The sequence below is a fragment of the Schistosoma mansoni genome, chromosome 2, assembly GCF_000237925.1.
Source record: "Schistosoma mansoni strain Puerto Rico chromosome 2, complete genome".
Classification (NCBI taxonomy): Eukaryota; Metazoa; Platyhelminthes; class Trematoda; order Strigeidida; family Schistosomatidae; genus Schistosoma; species Schistosoma mansoni.
In genome coordinates, this window is record NC_031496.1 from 27,450,231 (window position 1) to 27,469,931 (window position 19,701).

A 19,701-nucleotide genomic window follows, 5' to 3' on the forward strand; every position below is an offset into this window, starting at 1 on the left:
TTATGCTGCATTACTGTTTGTTTAATGAAAATTAACTGTTTTATTGTGTCGATCGGTTATGTACATTAACAGAGTCATTTGTTTGTTTCAGTTTCCACATCTACTACTTACGCCTGTTACCCCTCGTGGAGGAGCATAGGCCGCACACCAACACTCTTCATCCAACCCTGTCCTGAAAAATCCTTTCCAGTTGTTATTCATCCTTTTCATATCTGTTTCTGTTTTCCTACGTAATGTGTTCTTTGACCTTCTTCTTTTCCGCTTCCATTCAGGATTCCAAGTTAGGGCTTTCCTCGTGATCCAGTTTGGTGATTTCCTCAATGTGTCTTTCCACTTACAACGTCTTTTCTTAAGTCCCTCTTCAGCCGGAAGCCGGTTTGTCCTCTCCCACAGAAGGCTGTTGTTGATGGTGTCCGGCCAATGGATGTCGATTATCTTGCGTAGACAACTATTTATAAATACTTGTACTTTCTTGATGATGGTCGTAGTAGTTCTCCAAGTTTCAGCTCCATACAGTAGGACTAACTGTCTTGACGTTAGTATTGGAGATTCTCACTTTGGTATTGGTTGACAGTTGTTTTGAGTTCCATATGTTCTCAAACTGTGGGGATGCGGCCTTTGCTTTGAAAATCATCGCCTGCATTTACGTCTGCATCAGATCCTCCTTGTTCATCGATGATGCTTCCTAGGTACGTGAAAAATTTCACAGTTTCTCCATTAAGTGTGATTGGGTTGGTATTCTCCGTGTTATATTTGAGAATCTTGCTTTTTCCTTTGTGTATGTTGAGCTTATTCATGCAGAGGCTGCTGCTACTTTTGCTGTCTTCCTTTATATTTGTTTGTGTGTATGAGATAAGAGGGCTAGATCATCTGCGAAGGTCAAATCGTCTAATTGATTCCGAGCTGTCCATCGTATTCCGTCTTTTCCCTCAGATGTCGAGGTTTTCATAATCCAGTCAATCACCAGAAGAAAGACGAAGGGGGAGAGTAGACAGCCTTGTCTTACTCCGGTCCTTATGGGAAATGCATCTGTCAGCCGTCCTCCATGCACGACTTTGTGCTGTAGTCTGGATGAGTTCTGGATAATGTTGACAATCTTCTTAGGAACTCCATAGTGTCGAAGTTTCTATAATGTTCTCCTGTCCACACTGTCAAACGCCTTCTAGTAGTCAATGAAGTTGATGTAGTGACGAGTTCCACTCAACTGATTGTTCCACGATGATCCGTAGTGTCACAATTTGGTCTGTGCACGATCGTTTGCTATATCTCCCTGCTATTTTCTCCTTTGTATCATATAGTTGTTTCATATTCCCTTCTCTTGCAGCTTTTTCCGTCGTCGTTGCCAGTTCTCCCATGTATTTCTGCTTGTCGGCCTGAATGGTTTCTTCTCTTGCTTGTTTGCTTCTGCGTAGTCTGCTTGTGCCTTGACTTTTTCTGCTCGTGTTCGCCTCTTTTTAATTGCTGTCTTCTTGTTCTTCCTTTCTTGAATTTTGTTCAGGGTTCCCATAGAGATCCATTCCTTATGATGATGCTTCTTAGGTCCCAGAACCTCCTGACACATTGAAGTTAGTGCTTCTTTGATCCCTTTCCAGTTGTCCTCCATCGTAGTTTCTTCTTTCTTTAGATCCTTTAAGGCTTGGAACCTATTGTTGAGAATTATCTTGAATTAGTTAAGTTTGTTAGTATCTTGAAGGACGGCTGTATTGAACCTTCATACTGCTGTTTTCCCAGTTGTCCAGTGTTTCTTTAGCTTCAGTTTCATCTTGGCGACCACCACTTAGTGTTGATCTGAAGCCATGTCAGCTCCTCTCCTGGTTCTCACATCTTTCATTGTCCTTCTGAATTTTTTATTGATACAAATATGATCTATCTGGTTCTCTGTGGTGTGGTCCCGTGAGATCCATGTTGCTTTGTGTACACGTTTGTGTGGAAATATTGTGCCGCCAACAACCAATTTATTGAATGCAAATCTCTCCTCATTTTCGTTTCTCTCTCCAAGTTACTTCATGTCATCCAGTGATATTTTCATATCCTGTGTTGTCCACTCCGACTCTGGCGTTTATATCTCCCATCAGGATGGTGAGGTCCTTTCTTGGTCACTTAGCTATGATTGATTGCAGCCTCGAGTAGAACTGATCTTTATCGTCGTCGTTGTTATCATTGATGGGTGCATAACATTGGATAAAGTTCATTGTGATTCCCTCCTCCTTTGTTTTTAATGATGCTTTGATTATCCTGGATCCATGAGATTCCCATCCTACAAGTGCATTTCGTGCATCTGTGGACAGCATTAGAGCAACTCCCTGAGTATGTGGAGCATTTTCCTCTTCGTGACCGGAGTACAGTAGCATCTCTCCCGTATCTAGCCTTTGTTGTCCAGCTTGGGTCCATTAGGTTTCCCTGATTCCGAGTACTACCAATTTGTATCTCCTCATTCCCGTAGCAATTCGACTGATCTTCCCGGTCTCCCACATTGTTCGGACATTCCATGTACCTATAAAAATTATTGATCTGGTTGTTAGAAAGAGCATCTCGGCTTTCATAATGATACGTCATGATTATTCCTGCAACTCCCAGGGAAGAGTTTAAACTGTTTGTATTATTTTTTTTCTGGCCAGCGTTTATTTAGTGAGTTAGTCTTCTATGGGATGGGGTCGCTAACCCCATGCTCAACCCTCCTTCTTTACCCGGGCTTTGGACCTGCAGTAACTCTAGAAGAGATACAGTTCAGTTTCCACATCACGTAATAAAAAATTGAAAAGAGATAAATTATTTGTAAAAACAATGGTTATATATATGTATATATAAATGCCCTGGTGCGGCCGAGAGCGGAGAGTCAGTTCTCCTTCTCGAAATGCTCTCACATGGCCACGTGCATACAACCACTGCCACGGAAGTCCTACTCACTGCCTTGTCGCGTCACGGGTGTTTTTCACGAAATTGAGAGGATAAAAAGCGATTGTCCGGTCCTTTAACCAGGTTGGTGGACACGGAGGATCCATCTAGGGGAGTTGGAATACCCTGATTCCGAACCATTGGTGCACATGGGCTCCAGTACCCTGAGGGAACAAATGGTGCATGAACTCATTGTTGGTAAGCGACTACCATGGGACTGTATTTCCTGACGTTGCTCTACTGCCTTGTGGATAAGACCTTCAGGTCAAAGACTCCGGGTGTGGCTCCCAACGGTAACCACTTTTTTCGGTCTGCTCACTCGAGCAGTATGCCGGCCCTCACACAAATCGAGTGACTTATGTGGTGCATATGTATTTGGTGCCTCCTTGTACCAATGGTGATGTGTCTAAATAAATAAATATTATTTTGAACTATAATAGTATAATTGGGATTTGTGTTTGCTTCTGATGAGGAGGTTATGCGATAGGTTTCTACAATTTCTACTCAATGCATTAATTAGATGTTAGGTTGTTGATTTTATTTTAACAAAATCAAAGTTTATAATTATTTTCGAGACTTTTACAACAGTCTGATCTCTATTATTTGTCATAATTCCCCAGCTTTGAAATACACAAATTGTTGTAGATGTTAGTTCTCCCCCGGGTTATAGTTGTTCAATATGATTATTCCTGTGACTTATCACTTTAATAAGCCGGAATATAATTAAATTTATTTGACTATTAACTAATCTTTTGGAGTCTAACCAAATAAATTTTCCTTGGGAGATTTGTGTTTTTAAGTGGTCGGGTCTGAGTGTCGTATCGTCGTTTAAAGAGGTATTAGAAATTTTTCTGTGCTGCAAATCCTATCAAATGTACCACCTTTTTATCTTGGATTGTGATCATTATATGTACAGTACTACTGTTTAATGTTATACTTTATCGTACCACTTGTTTCTAATCATGATCACTCACTTATATCCGGACTTGAAAAAAAGCAATTGTTTAGGGCAACGTTTTTCTTTTACATTAACCATGTATGTAAATAAATCAATATGATTTAATCAATGGATTCTTTTCTGTTCAATGTGCTTCTATTTATAGGCTTTATGTCAATTAAACTTTCGATTTAAAGACAAAGAACCGCCTTATGAATATGTGACTGGATTAGCCGGTAATCTATTGGTAAGCAACTTGTAAAAAGTCAGCACATATGACCTTGTAAAACCTTTCAATTGTTCCTACATGAAATTGAGTATTTTAAATCAAAGATTTTTGACAATAATCGAGAATTCAGTCGATGTTTATATTTTTTTGTTCTTCTTTTAGAACTCTCGTGGAGTTTTTGATATTCCAGTTATATTAATAAAGAAGGAATATGTTGTTCAGTGGTTCTCCCTATTTTATGTTTTACTTCTGTCTGTGGTGGATGGTACAACATAATAACCGGTATCTATCTGTACTTCAGAGTAGTGTTCATAGTTAAAGAAACTGCAAAATTCTTATTAAGTTCTTTCCTTATTTAGTTACTAGCTATTAGAACATAACATGTTGAATGAGTCCTAAGCATATTAGAGACTAGGTTGTACTCACAATGGTTTTCATGAGTTCATTCCTCAAAATGTTAAATAACTTACTGCCTCTTGTTTTTATTTATGCTGTTTATCCTATACATTTTATTGTCGTAATTCCCACATTTTAAGCTAATTTATTTCTTCTGCAATGCTGTGAAATGGGATACCTTAAACAGCCGCACTTCATTGTAGGTATTCACGTTTTGCTCTATTCATTTTTGTTTCTCTCACTTCAAACTCAAATCATACTGGCCATGTATCAGTCCATTCATTTATGGTAATCAAAAAAGTGGGTTTATACGGACAGTCGAGACATTTTTTTTCTTCACTTTTTTCTCTTTCAGTTCTGTTAGCTACATACAACACTAACACTTAATACCGATCTACTTCTCACAATTTTTCGGAAGAACTAGTTTGTCCTGGAAAGAACTATTAAACATGACTATAGTGATGATTAGGCATTTTTAAATGCATAAGGTGTTTTATCCATAAAATCAATCCTTAATATTTGTAATAACCTCTTTCCAAAACCTGGTAGCTATTCTGATATCAAGCAGTTAACACTCATTACTGTGGTTATTAAGCTATTACTTTTCTATCTGCCAATGTTTTAACTAAATGAGTCGTGTTTACTGACGAAAGTTCCATAACTTTTAGTCTAAAGGATTAATAAGTTATATAGATTATTAAATCATTCTCATTCATCTTATTTTTAATCTAAGCCTAAAATAAACTTGTATATTGCTTCGAGTAAGTGGTTAGCTTCAGGTTTATCATTTGTTTCGAATTTCTTACCCTGAAGTTTTTCGAATAGTTGGATAGTCAGTGACAATTAAGTAATTATAGTTGGAAATGTCATTTATTGTATTTCCAATTAAAGGTAATATGATGATTGCAAAGGTTGACGATATGATCGTCAGAATTCAGATAAATAGATACACAGATATTAAATACTTCATGTGTAAAATATCTTGACATTACAATTTATGTTCTTAGTGAGCAGATACTTTCTTTTTCAAATTATAGTCTTGTGAACTGTTCACTATATTCACATACTTTGTTCATTTTTTTCCTATTCTTTTTATGTCAAGTTATCATGTCTTCTACGGATCGGACTTTTAACATCACTCTATCTCAAAATCAAAACATGACTTGGACAGAGGTGTATGTGTATTTCGAAGCAAAAACCAAAGTTAATCACCCATATGTCTACCAAAATGATGGTAATTTTACGAACAGAATACAAATCATAATGCATTAATTAGTAAAATAACTACATACTAAATAGATCGGTACATATATAAATACATTAGAAGTTGGTAAACAAAGTTGGCTTCAAATCAGTTGCTGAATTCTAAATCTGATTTTTTTATGAGTGTAATATTTTCGAATTCGTCGTTCCCAGCACCAGTTAGCACACTTTTCTAATATATATATATATATATATATATATATATATATACTGTAAAGCTGCAGATCGGTAATTTAATTAATTAATTTCCATCTGGTAGGCAATAATTTGTTACCTTACTTCACCTACTTTCATCAGTTGAATAGTGTGACTAGGAGCTATGGTTTGGCAGTCAAGACATTCTACTTTCAACCACTTTGTCCTGCCCCAACTACGGTTTGGAAAACCAAGTAGTATCACGAGCGCCGTCCCCCATAAGCACATGTATAGCTCAAAGTCGAGTACACAAATTCGGTAAACGGGTCGCGTTTTTCTTTTCTCTTACTACATCTAACATTAGCCTTCAATTTCATTTCGTCCCACAATTGAGTGGTAACTGGTTTCTTTCTTACATCCATCTGCGAATTTTTTCTCATACAGTTTCCCTCACCTTTTCACACTTGGCTTTTGATTTGACACTGGTATGAACACTATGTAGGTTCACCAAAAAACGGGTCATCATTGTCCTCTTATAATGTGTAGAATTAGAAATAAGTCCAAAAAATCTATTGTATTTTTCACTTGAATTAGATAAACAAACATACCTCACTGTTTACCTTTTCAAAATATTTTTTCTAGCTTTATGAAATGCAAGATGTTCTAACCGGTTCTTTCCTGGCAACTGTCTACGATCCTGATTTAATTAGAAAAATCTTAAGTTGTTTAACACCTGATAATAGCCGGTATGTGATATTTGTTTTTTTTTAATGTTTTTGATTTGCAGTACCATGTTAGTTCATGATATTTGTAGGTTTTAATATATGGTTTCTCATGTTTTGCCATCTCACAATAAAAGTGTAGCTTATTCATTGTAATGTGGTGCTTCTGTTTCTTCACTTGATACAACTTTCTTCAGACAATACGAATAGTCAGAATTAATAGGAAATACTAGCAGTTAACAGATTTTGATTTTGTATAACTTTTCTCGGTGACATGATTCTTATTCATTCAATTATTTTGCAATATTTATAACTACATTTTATACTTTATATTCTTTGTAAAGTATGATATGTTCTGAATTTCGGGAATCTTGATATCTTATTTATTTATTCATCTGAAGACATAAATATTGGTACAAGGAGGCACCAAATACATATGCGCCCCACAATTGTTTGAGGGCAATGATACTGCCCGAGTGCGCAGACCGAAACAACTAGTTTTCTTAGGGGGTCACACCCAGAATCTTTGACCTGAAGGTCTTATCCACTAGGCAGTGGAGCAACGTCGGGAGATGCAGTACCATGGTAGCCGGTCATCAACAGTGGGTTCATGCACCATTTGTTCCCTCAGGGTACTGGAGCCCATGTGCACCAGTGGTTCGGAATCAGGGTATTCCAACTCCCCTAGGTGGATCCTCCGTGTCCATCAACATGGTTAAAGGACCGGACAATCGCTTTTTATCCTCTCAATTTCGTGAAAAACACCCGTGACGCGACAAGGCAGTGAGTAGGACTTCCGTGGCAGTGGTTGTATGCACGTGGCCATGTGAGAGCATTTCGAGGAGAGCTGATTCTCCCCACTCTTGGGCGCACCAGGGAATTTGAGGCATCAGATTAGACAAATGGCACAAATATTACTATCACATAATCACAGTGCTTCCCCAAGGAGCGTAGTGTAAGTAAAGGGAATACAGGGCTTCCCAGTATGCAGTTTAAGGTTTGTCTCATGTTTTTTCTAATCGTCACATTGTGACAAATACTGCTAAAGGTTTGCAGTCGTGTTTCAGTAGCATGAATTAAGTTCTATGATTAAAAGAGTAGTGTCCATGTCTCGACGCACTATGTTAGAATAGTTTTTGGAAGGAGCAAAAGATATATATATATATATATATATATATATATATATGCGATTGTTTTGTAAATGATAAGTCCGAAATATCTTCCAACTCCTTTTATGTAATGTTGTCTTTATTATATAGTGTCTTTCTAGTCAGTAAAACGTTTACAGACAAATGTGTCGAGGAAGAACCCTGGTATCACACTAAATACCTTGTTATTGATATTCCTGAAAATACCTTGTCAGTAAGTTAATCTTCTTAGAAATTATTTTAATCAAAAATCTTATTCTAATTAAATATCGTTGTTTAAACTTTGTTTGATAATGCGAAGCTGTGGGTTCTTATTTAAGACTGATAAGTATGTATACGTGCATTTCAGTTTTCTAATGGTTTTTCGGTTGAAACTAGAAATGTGTTTGATTGTTTAAAATTCTGTAGTCATTCGAATTCTGATTTAAAATATCCATCGGTTGTTCACCAAGAAGTAGTTATAGAACCTTGGTCATGCGGTCGCGTACCTTAGCATAAGATGCTGTCTAGCATATGAGTGTGATAGAAGAAGTCTGGATACAATCAAACCAACATATTGTATCATTTCGTAAAGCCACGGACTTCTAGTTTGACACGTGTTTTGGACTCCAGACTTCTTGGTTTGAATTAGTCTACTTATCATAATTTATATTTGGAGAACCTAGGTGACACAGATCCAGATCTCTTAGCTTCACAGTTAAATCAACTTTTTAAAAGTCGTATTTAATGTCATTCCTTATTTTTATTTGCTATTTTATTCATTGTATTCTAACTGTATTTGCAGTTTCAGTGCAGTTGCCGTTTTTATTCCTGCTTGTCTACTTTCCTCCTTGTTAATTTTTTTTCTCTCTCGATAATGTTGATGTGAACTGTGGCAACTTATCGCAATCTTTATCTTTGTCAGCTCTTACAGGGTTAGTAGTTGGTTGACAGGTCAGTTTATTTCTTTCCAAACCAAACGTCAACGGAGTTTAATTTCAAGAGGTTGACATTTGTCCATTAAAATCCTACGTGTTCTTCCTCAAATACCCTTTGCTTCGGTTTTTTTAGGAGTTAGCATTAACGAAATAGTTGATTAGTACTCACTCGTGAATAGCTATTATCTATAATATACATGAACTCCAAAAAATCATGTATGTATAAGTTCAGTAAAAGTTTAGAATAGATACAAAATTCACTACAACCCTTGGAAAAGGCCTTTAATTTTTTGCATGATGTGCAAGACTCCATCTCTAATTTTCGTCTACAGTTTAAAGTTTACTCGTCAGATTCATCATCGATAGATCCAACTATACTTTTTCTAGATCCATATGTATACTTCAGTTTCAATTAACTGTAATTATCAAATATAGTGTTCTTATCTGGGGTTTTTTCCAAAAACATATGAACTTCGGTTTTTATGTAGTCTCTGTGGTTAGGGATGTTTAAGAGTGTTTATAATATAACAAACTTAGTATACTACTTAATTCACTACTTTGGGTGATTTTTAGGTTAAAGTTTAAGAAGTATTTTACTTTTTAGACCGTTTTGTTTTCAATTGTAACTAGCTATATATAGGCAATTAAAAATTTTGGAAGCATCAGTATTCTTCATACAGTATTGTCATTTGTGCAGAAAATATTAGCCGTCATTGTTTAAATGTGTCACAGATTGGCTCTTTCATTAAACTGATTGATATCCATGTGTAAAGCTATCACTTCTCCATTAATTTCACGTTGTGAAAATTAAAAGATATTGATATGAGTTGTTTATATACTTATGTGTTTACTGCAGCACTTCTCGTTCTGTTTTTTTGAGTTTTTTTGTTCCTAATAATTTGTTTCTTTGCGATAGGTATGGCGAAATAGTTCTACGAATCCTGAATTAAGATTCCCTGAGCCAAATCCATTCATTGCTACTGAATTCAATTTGGTGGAAAACAAATACCCCACAAATGCTGAAATACCGGAATTATTAATCGAAACAGATATGTCTCGTATTTGGTACTTTCAAGATAGAGAATTCAATCTTCCCAAAGGTTTTATCACATTTCATATTGTCAGGTTCGTTTCTCTCTCTCAATTGTATTTATAAACAGTAGTGATTATTATACTGGATAATTGGATGATATTTCTTTGCTAACACGGCATTAACTGGCTCATTATTATGCCATTTGTTAGGTACAGATTCTTGTACCTATCTTTGAGGGACACTGAGTTTGAGTGGTAGTAATACCATTCGATTGCTCAAATTGAATTGAATGAAACGGTATTTAGATCTGGGATTTTATCGAACTTCTTAATTAACTGATCCAGCGCTCTACTTATTTAGTCATTAGAAGTTTATTTTCATTCTAATGGGGTGGTAGCTTAGTACTTAGTCGAATATTATATCTGCACATCGATCCAGACAGTAGGCTAAAATCACTAGAGGCCATAGGAATGATTCATCTCAAACCCGTGTACACTGATGTATACTCGATATATCAGTCAGTCACTCAGCTACAAGGTGGGACCAAGCACATCTATGCATCGGCCCAAGTTGCCACACCTCATTAGCACAACCAGATAGTCACCAAATTCATAAAAGTAGTCATTGCATTAGTAGTAATGTATAAAAGAAAGATTATGTATAAAGATTTAGTCCAGGAAGAAACAATTAGTTGGAAGAACGAAAGATGCCTCCAAATGCCCTGGTACGGCCGAGAGTGGGGAGAGTCTACTCTCCCTCTCGAAATGCTCTCACATGGCCAGCGAATATATAGCCTCTGCCAGGGAAGTCCTACTCACTGCCTTCTCGTGGCGGGGGTGTTGTTTACGAAAGTGAGAGGACGAAAAGCGAATGTCTGGCGCTTTAACCGGGTTGGTGGACACGGAGGGTCCACCTAGGGGAGTTGGAAAACCCTGATTCCAAACCAATGGTGCACATGGACTCCAGTATCCTGATGGAACGAATGGCGGACGAACCTGTCATTGGTCAACGGCTACGATGGGACTGCATCTCCTCACGATGCTCCACTGCCTTGTGGATCAGACCTTTTGGTCAAAGGCTCGGGGTGTGGCCCCCTAAGAAAACCACCTGCTTCGGTTTGGGCACTCGGGCAGTATCACAGCCCACACACACAAATAGTGTGGCGCATATGTACCTGGTGCCCTTTTGTACCAATATATATGTGTTTAAATAAATAAAAATAAATAAGAACGAAAGATATAAAGCAATTTTAATTTCGCACTTTAAAAGAAAATAAGGAGTATATATCTACACAATTGTGATCGATTCCGAGCCATTTCTCTCAGAGCCTCCAACCGTCGGTTACGATAGTCGCACAGACCCCAACAAAGTAGTTTGCATCTACCAAAATGGCGCAGACCAGAAGTTAGTTATATATCAGTTAAATTTATCCTGTAGTTGAAGGTTGATATTTTTTAATCCAATGAGATGTTTTGTACAGTTTGTTTACCATGTTTGTAGAATTTAATTAAATATCTTAACATTACTCTCTAATTATTTTGTTTGTAGTCCACTTGCATTTTTCGATCCTTTTCATACATCACTTTGTTTGATTTACGCAAATTTATTTGAGGATCATATTAATGAACTAACATATTCCTCTATGCTCGCTGGAATGACTGTTTACGTGAAACACACTGCTGAAGGTATCAAGGTAAGTTGATTTTGATGTAATTACTTTGAATAAATGTTGTTTTTGTATATTTATTATCTGTCTCTTCAAAAGCTAATTTGATTGGAATATAAACATTTGGGCTAATCAACAAAAAACCGTAGTGTTTACTTCTTATAGCTTGCATCACAAAATGGTCTTAACCAAAAAGCTACTGACAACTGTTTCTTCCTAGTGTGTGACTCTTCAGCAGCACGCATTCATGACTTCGCCCGGGTTCAAACTCGGGACCTCCGAACCTTGCGAGGAGCACTGTACCTGTATATCACTGAGTCAGTTTACATATCTGACTTTAATCAATCCGCAATATTGCTCTGCTATGCAGTGCTGTTGATGATTAACTGTTTCACTTGCAATTTAGTCGAGTTCTACTGGTCTCATTTCGACTCTGGGGATCACCTTTCAAAATTAATTACTAGTAAGCGCATGATTTTAGTTCTTTCTGTCATTTGATTTGCATTCTCATAAATGTTTGTTTCTTAGCTAACATTTTTAGGATATTCGCATAAATTGAAAAGTTTTGTCGAAGAAATTGCAACACAATTTGTAAATTATCAACCAGCAACTGACCGTTTCGAATGTATTCGTGAGAATATGTCTCGAGAGTTTTCCAATTTCACAATGAAACCAGCTTATCAACAATCCGGTGCATATTTAACAAGTCTTATTTCAGATCATTCTTGGATCAGTGATGATTTTGTTCGTGCTTTTAAAGGTGAATATTCTTCATGGATGTTTTGTGTATTTCATCTCTTCCGTTAGTCATAAATAACGTTAAAACTTAACATCTATGTTCAATTATTTAAATTATCATACTTTACCATTAGCCTACAAGGTGTAAATGAACAGCATAAAAAAGCATACACTTTAGAATAATTATATAAGTGCTTGTTAGAGCTAATGATCGCTAAGATAATTCATAGTTTCTATATCATGGTATATATTTGTCAAATCAAGGTCTAAATCCATTTGATTCGCATGATCTCAAGCATGTTTACAATATTACTTTCATGTTACTGAAAAGTATATCTTGGAGCGATATCATATACACAAAATATTTCATCTGTATAGACAACCATAATTGCTCATGCAAACTCCAGATCATTTCAATCATATTTTTTAAATTATGCAAAATTTATGGAATGGATAATGCGAAACCAAAAAATGTATGAAAATTAGGTGCTAGACACTTCTTCAACCACTACTGTGTAGTACTAAGCGTATACAAAAAAATAGTAGGAAACCCAATAGTTTTTAAGAGGCCTAAACATTTGCAACTTCCAAATACTACGTTGGATAGATACGAATAGTCACTGCTTACTTTATAACTTTTACCCCTATGCCTATTGATCATTTTCTATTTTATCCTAAATATCTTGAATGAACATTCCTTTTATAAATTGCAGTCTTGTCTGCTTAATATCTTCGGTACACTCAGTTACTCTACTGATGCTTCTCCTTGGTTCTAACATTAAAACCCAAGCCGTTAAAAAAAACTATCGATTTGACTACTTGCATTAGTTTAGATGATCTCACCAGTCAATTGTTTCATCACAACAATATCCATAGTATCGTCTACGCTGCACTCGATATACGTTTATGTCTTAGCCCTCTGATCGTATTGATGTATACCAGTCATTTCGTCATTATTAATGCTTACCGCTCACTACAGGGAATCTCACGTGATTCTGCTATTCCCATTTTCAAGTGGATGTTGATACGAAAACGAAAATCTGTTAAAGACTAATACGGAAGAATATTGTCGGCTACCTTAAATAATTTTGTCAATATTAGATATGAGCTTACAATAAAAAATAATAAACGTTCTGTTTACAAAATGTGTATATAGAAATAATATGGTTACAATTAACACTATCAAAGTTCCAATACAAAGTTTTCGATCAATGAATTTAATGAATTCAAATACGATTATATAAACTGTTTATGGAATCTTGTTTTTATATTCCTATCAAATAGTGTGCATATCGGATATGTAGTAAGGCTAGTTGTGGTTCCCAATAACAGTGCAACGATTTTAATCTATCACTTCTGTATATAATAAACAGAATATCTTGAGTGCTGTTAGAGGTATGAGGATGGTTATCACTTCCAGGTTTCTCACACCGTGGAACGGTTCTTCTAGAAGTACCTGAAAAGGAAACTGTGTTAGAGTTAGTCTTAGTGACCTGAGAGCGTGACCACAGTGCCCAAGAGACAACTGTTTGAGGCCGGTCACAGTCTTTTTGTGAGTAATTTTTGTCTTAGCTCCGAACTTGTCGAGACCTTACTACCGGTGACCGATATCCGTGGGATAAGGCAAGGTGTACAATTTTAGAGTCGACCTTTTATAACCCCACCTCTCCTTGTGGGAAGGCAGCATTGCTGTTATGCTGGTTGTCTGAAGGGAACACCTTACTGGCATCACACTTCTGTACAGTCAGCAACATGACTTCGCCCTCGGACCTATGGTTTGCTGTCTTTAGCCTTACCGCTCTTCAACGGACCTGTCTGGCATGATAGGACCTTGAGGAACGATTGTTCCAGCCAGTATAGCTCGATTGGTTCATCACGATAGGCAAGCCCGACCACCACGTCAAGGCAGTAGCAACGGTCGGGTCATTGTGTATTTAATTATTCTTCAAACATTTAATTTTTAATTCTGTCACTTAAATATATAAATCTTTTTATCATCTATAAATAAATTTTAATGAGTATTTCATCTTTAATGTAAACATAATTTTCTTGTGGTGTAATTATGTCGCTATGCTTCGACTGAGATCTACCAAATATTGTTCCCTATTTCTGTATAATAATGGAAATACTTCTTTTCCCGCCTAGAAATTACGTACGAAAGGTTGATTAATTTCACCATGCAATTTCATGAACGCATTTTTATTGAAGGCTTTATCTACGGTAATATCACTGAAGAGGTGAGCATACAATAATACGATATATATATATATATATGTATATAACGATCACGACTTTTTTTTATTAACGTCTGAAATTACTCAGTTGCATCCACAGGATATTATCAATATGTTTTACCACAGCCATCTTTCATCTCACAAAGGTCAAAGCCTCTTGTGATTGGTTGCTACGTGTTCGTACATTGATTTTTGTTGTTTACAGTATACCTCACACTTGCGTACAGTTACAACGCTCCGGTTAAGTACAAATTACGTTACTTATACATAATGTAGTATCAGTTTATATGTTAAGCCCATATACTTTATTCTAGCTACTGGCCAAGCCAATTCGCCTATCCATTATGAGTCATATTTTGATCTTGTTAGTTATTTGCTTATTAACCTTGACTATATTTTTATATGAGCGTATATGTATACCCTTCGTATCCTATTCATCATATGTCTGTCATTCATTTTTGTCTGATTATAAATATTGAGTAATGCTTGCTCATAGCGAGTTGGCTTCCCAGGCATCTCCAATGCGCGTCATTTTCGCTTCGTTCACTTTTGTTCGCCTCATCACTCTGATTCTCTGGCCAGATCAATGAGTGTAGAAAATACATGTATTTCAAATCCATTCTCGTATTTGACTTATTTAACTCCGTTGTTCACCAACGCGGATAAAGTCATTTATTACATACGAGGATAGACAGTACGTACGATCAAAAAAGAATCAGATTTAAGCTACCACAACAATACTATAGAGTATATCGTTTGTGTCTGCCACAGATAGTACTCTTTCCTCGAATAAAATCCAAATCATTATTATTCTTTTCTTCAAAAGCCGTGTTCTGCAACCTCATTGACCATAAAACTAAAGTGGAATCCTTATATTCGACATTATTATTTATTACAATTTCGACATGAAACATTTAGAGCACAACCATAAATGCCTTTAGGGTCTTGTGAAAATTCGGAAACAACTTTCAGGAGCGGTAGTTCTAAAAAGATTATTAAATTTGTAATTTCTGTAGAAAAGGCCTAAACCTTGAATGAAATTATAACTAACGTGCTTTGTTACCTATCTTTCTAACGCTCCGATGCGTCTAAGGTTGAGGTGAGTCTATTGCCACTCAAAATTCTCATTAGGCCATGCTTTAATAGCCTCCGCCTTCTCAGTGCAGGGGCTGTTGTGTACAGAAGTGAGAGGATAGAAAGCGGATGTTCGGTGTTTGAAGGGTGTTGATGAATATAGAGGATTCACCTGGGGGAGTTGAAAAACCTTTATTCTAAACCAATGGTACACATAAACTCTAGAATCCTGAGAGACTTTAACGTATTTCATTTGGGTAATTCCATTTATTAAGTAACTAACGGACCTCTATAGATCGTTTTGAAAGAGTTTTTTCGGGAGAGGGGTGTAATATAGTGCTAATTTTCAGAGTTTTAGTTTAAATGAGTGTTGAAGAGTATAGAAGTTAAAAATATTTCCTATAATAAAAAGAAAATAGTTTTAACAATTTGGTTTAATACTTCACTAATGTATCATCTTTTTTAACTGGTCATAGCGACGTTTCAATTTTCCGTTTATAGGATGCAATAAGTTATCACGAAATGATTCGGGGCTTGTTGGTACAGAAGATGACTTCTAAGCCACTTTTATTGTCTCACATCTTAACCTCTCGAGAAGTAATAATTCCTGAAGGTAATCGTCGTTGTCCACCACTTTTCTAGAAATACGGTTTATTGATTGTTTCTGACGTTTTTTTTACTATTATTCTACCGCTTTTGCAGTTTCTTTTTATTACAATTTACTTCCAAAAGTTGTATTTGAGGATTTTATATTTTATCTAATTAGCTATATTTGTGTTGTTTGCAAATAGTCAAATTGCTAACTGTATACAGCCTAATTTACTAAACTTCTCACCTCTTGATAGGTTATTAGTATTTAGCCATAAATTCCTGTGTATGTTTGAACCATTGAGTAAGCAGTGTTAAGGTCAGACGTAGACCTCTGACTAGTTGAAGATGCCGAATCAGTCAATGAGGTCGTGAATCTCCATTTATTGCAATATCTGCGATATGTATTACATATGTCTAAACACGCCTACCACGATTAAGAGTAGGTTGGAAGAAATCTAGGGGCTAGTAAGTCAAGATGTGGCATCAGTTTGTAAAATCAATAAATGTTGAAATGGGCTGCGTAATTAGGTACAGACTACAGAATCATATTCTTTATACCTGACCTTTACTATTACCAGAGATAAAATTTTTGCTTATAGTTCTCTGGTATTTATCTTGACAATTTCATCTCGTGACGATATAATGTGTCAGCTTGAACTGTTGCACATATGTGCAAGGTTCAGCCTTATCTACGACTAATTGGCTCTTAGTCAAAGAAATCAATCGAAACCTGGTCCATTAGACAGTCACACTGTAGATTTCAGTAACATACTTCATATGCTGTCATATAACAAGACTTGTACTGTAATCAAAACCTTTGACTAAATATTAGCTTACTCATAATACTGTAAAAGGAAAGTTATTTGTTATCTGAATTGTAAACATGATTTATTTTGTTGATTATTCTAATTCTGATTGTTTTTCCTCTTTCTATTCAGATTCCAGTTTTCTTTATCAGCGATATATTTCCGGTCAACCAGCTTCTGCAATTTACTATTACCTTCAATGTGGTGAACAATCTACGCTTAACGATACATTGCTCAATTTGTTTTGTCAGATTGTTAACGAGCCTGTCTTCAATAAATTACGTACTGAACAACAGCTGGGTGAGTATTGGTAAAAATAGAGCACAAGAAAAATGTGCTATCAACTTATAAATAGGCGGGGTATCAGTGCCTAAAGCTTCCAACTTTTAATCATGAATTTAGGGTTTTGGATCTCACTTGACTTGTTTCTATTCAAGCAACTTGTCAGTACCACTGTCAAGTGCAAAAATCTGTGCCCCGTAAATGATATAATAATAATTATTATCATCTTATGTATTAATTGAAAGCTAAATTATTTATCAATTTATTTTTAAATTAGACTGGTGTGTAACCGATCACGATTATATTTAAATTGATTTTGTAGATAATGCTACAAAGAATTAAGCAGAATCAGTCAGTCAGTTCTTTGTTCCTACTCTATTCAAGATATAAAAAACTAAATGCATGAGATAATGCTACACCTGACATAAACTCGGGATGCGATTCTCTCCCTCGAAGTACAAAATGTTACTTCAGGATTGGGTTGCAGCGACACCTGAACTAGTGATAGGGAGTGAAGAAGTTGAGCGTGTTGACTGCTTCACTTATCTTAGGGGTCTCATCAGCCCTTGTGGTCTGGTATGTGACGAAATCTCAGCACGGATACAGAAGGCTCGTCTAGCTTTCGCCGACTTGCGTCATTTATGGCGTAGGCGAGATATCCGTCTACCAACCAAAGGACGGGTTTACTGTGCAGCAGTTCGTTCCATCCTACTTTATGGCAGTGAAACATGGGTGGTAAGAGTAGAGGATATTCATAGGCTACTAGTATTTGATCACAGGTGTCTTCGAAGCATTGCTCGTATATCCTGGGACCACCGAGTAAGTAATGCAGTTGTTAGGAAACGGGTACTAGGTAAGGATGGCAAATCGATTGATGAAGTAGTGAAACTTGATCAGTTGAGATGGCTGGGACATGTGTTACGTATGCCCGACCACCGACTGCCCCGACGTGCAATGTTTCATGGTGTAGGAGTAGGTTGGATGAAAGCTAGGGGTGGCCAGACCAAAACGAATCGACGAAGTCACTGACAATTGGACTGAGCCATATTGGTAGGTGTAGACTACGTGGTTGGGATTCGCGAGATTATAGCAACCGATGGTTAGAGACCTTGAATGACATGGCTCAAAATCGTTTGCAATGGCGAAGGTGCATCCACTCTTTGTGTTCTGCCAACTTCTAATCTTCTGAATTCCTCATGTCTCTATATTTTTCTCTTTCCAAATTTATTTCACTGTATTATACTCCTTCAATAACTACTTCAAACCCTAATCTTTCACATAATGCTTATACTCTTACTACTTCTACCACTATGGGATTTGAATCGACAACTTCTTCTCTGTGCTAATGTGATATGGCATCTCGATATGATGTACGTACGTACGAAGTTCTACGTTGTGACTCACTGTATTTTACTTTAGTTTTATCAGATAGACCTTGTAATTTCTGTGATAATGTTAGCTTATGTTGAATTTTATTAAGATTTGACTTATGTTTTATCAACCCATAGTTAACGTTTTTATCGGCGTTTTATTTTCTTGTTTTTTTTCATGCTCACACTAAAGGTTATATTGTACAGGCTGGACTCCGACGATCCAACAAACTACAAGGTTTTCGTATTTTAGTGCAATCATCTTATCATCCTAATAAAATTGATAAATGTGTCGAAGAATTTCTACTTACTGTGAATGTGAGTGTTACTGATTGTTTTCCTTGCATAAAACTGTATACGTAATGGATTGTGATCTATTCTGTTCTATCATTTATGCTTCCATACAATGTGTACCTCTCCAATATGATAGATTGTACTTACATACAGACTCGTAGATGCATGCTACTCACTTTTGCTTACATATTGGTATTTTAGAAACTGTTAGAAGATATGTCTGACGAAGAGTTTAATGTTCATGTGCAATCCCTCTTGACACATTTACTGGAAAAACCGAAAGGTATGCAAGATCGATTTGGGCGTTTATGGTCTGAAATTGCTTGTAGACATTATAATTTCAAGCGAAGTAAGTTCATTTTATTGATACTATTACGGTTGTTTAATTTGTAAATTGATGATAACTCAAAAATCAGTAGGTAAGTGTTACATTGTTTTTCGTTAAATTAAAAGTATTGTGAAAACTTTAATCGTGATGATGTTGCAACTGATAGTTTATTCACCAAACCAATTCTAAATTCTAACCAAATGCATTTCACATTGTTATGTTGAATATATATTACATATCTGAAACTGTTAGCTATATTTTAAGTGTTCAAAGAGGTTACTATGGCTTGACAAATAAAGAGCTGATGAATCACCCATGATTGTTAGATTCATATTTAAGTCGATTCCAAGACATCGTTTCTTATTGTATGTAAGTTCGAAATGTGTATGCTATATTTTTAAAGTTGTTGTTTCTATCATTTAACGCTTGAAATGCTTATCATCCAAAGTATTAGTTAATGAAAACAGGCTTTTCAAAGTCTAATGCGTTAATACTTAACTGTTAAAAGAATGATCTACTAATGTTTATTTAATGTTACAGATTATTTTCATCGGAAATATTCCTTATAATTGCTGATCTTTATTTATATGTAGGCCTTCAGTAATCAGTTTGTGTTGGATTATGTAGATTCAATGTTAACTGA

The 19,701-nt window shown here is 36.0% G+C and overlaps 1 protein-coding gene across 1 annotated transcript in view; it reads left to right on the forward strand.

The window, feature by feature from the left end:
* Smp_146010 (putative m16 family peptidase) overlaps nt 1–19,701 on the forward strand; it is a gene marked incomplete at both ends in the record, with an annotated part of 30,376 nt that overhangs the window by 7,238 nt on the left and 3,437 nt on the right. Inside the window, 11 exons of the mRNA XM_018796267.1 lie at nt 3,999–4,079; nt 6,498–6,601; nt 7,837–7,939; nt 9,559–9,767; nt 11,224–11,368; nt 11,870–12,101; nt 14,225–14,316; nt 15,889–16,000; nt 16,917–17,084; nt 18,630–18,754; nt 18,932–19,079. Of these exons, the coding sequence (XP_018650496.1) occupies nt 3,999–4,079; nt 6,498–6,601; nt 7,837–7,939; nt 9,559–9,767; nt 11,224–11,368; nt 11,870–12,101; nt 14,225–14,316; nt 15,889–16,000; nt 16,917–17,084; nt 18,630–18,754; nt 18,932–19,079 (1,519 nt within the window). The remainder of the gene's footprint in view (nt 1–3,998; nt 4,080–6,497; nt 6,602–7,836; nt 7,940–9,558; nt 9,768–11,223; nt 11,369–11,869; nt 12,102–14,224; nt 14,317–15,888; nt 16,001–16,916; nt 17,085–18,629; nt 18,755–18,931; nt 19,080–19,701) is intronic.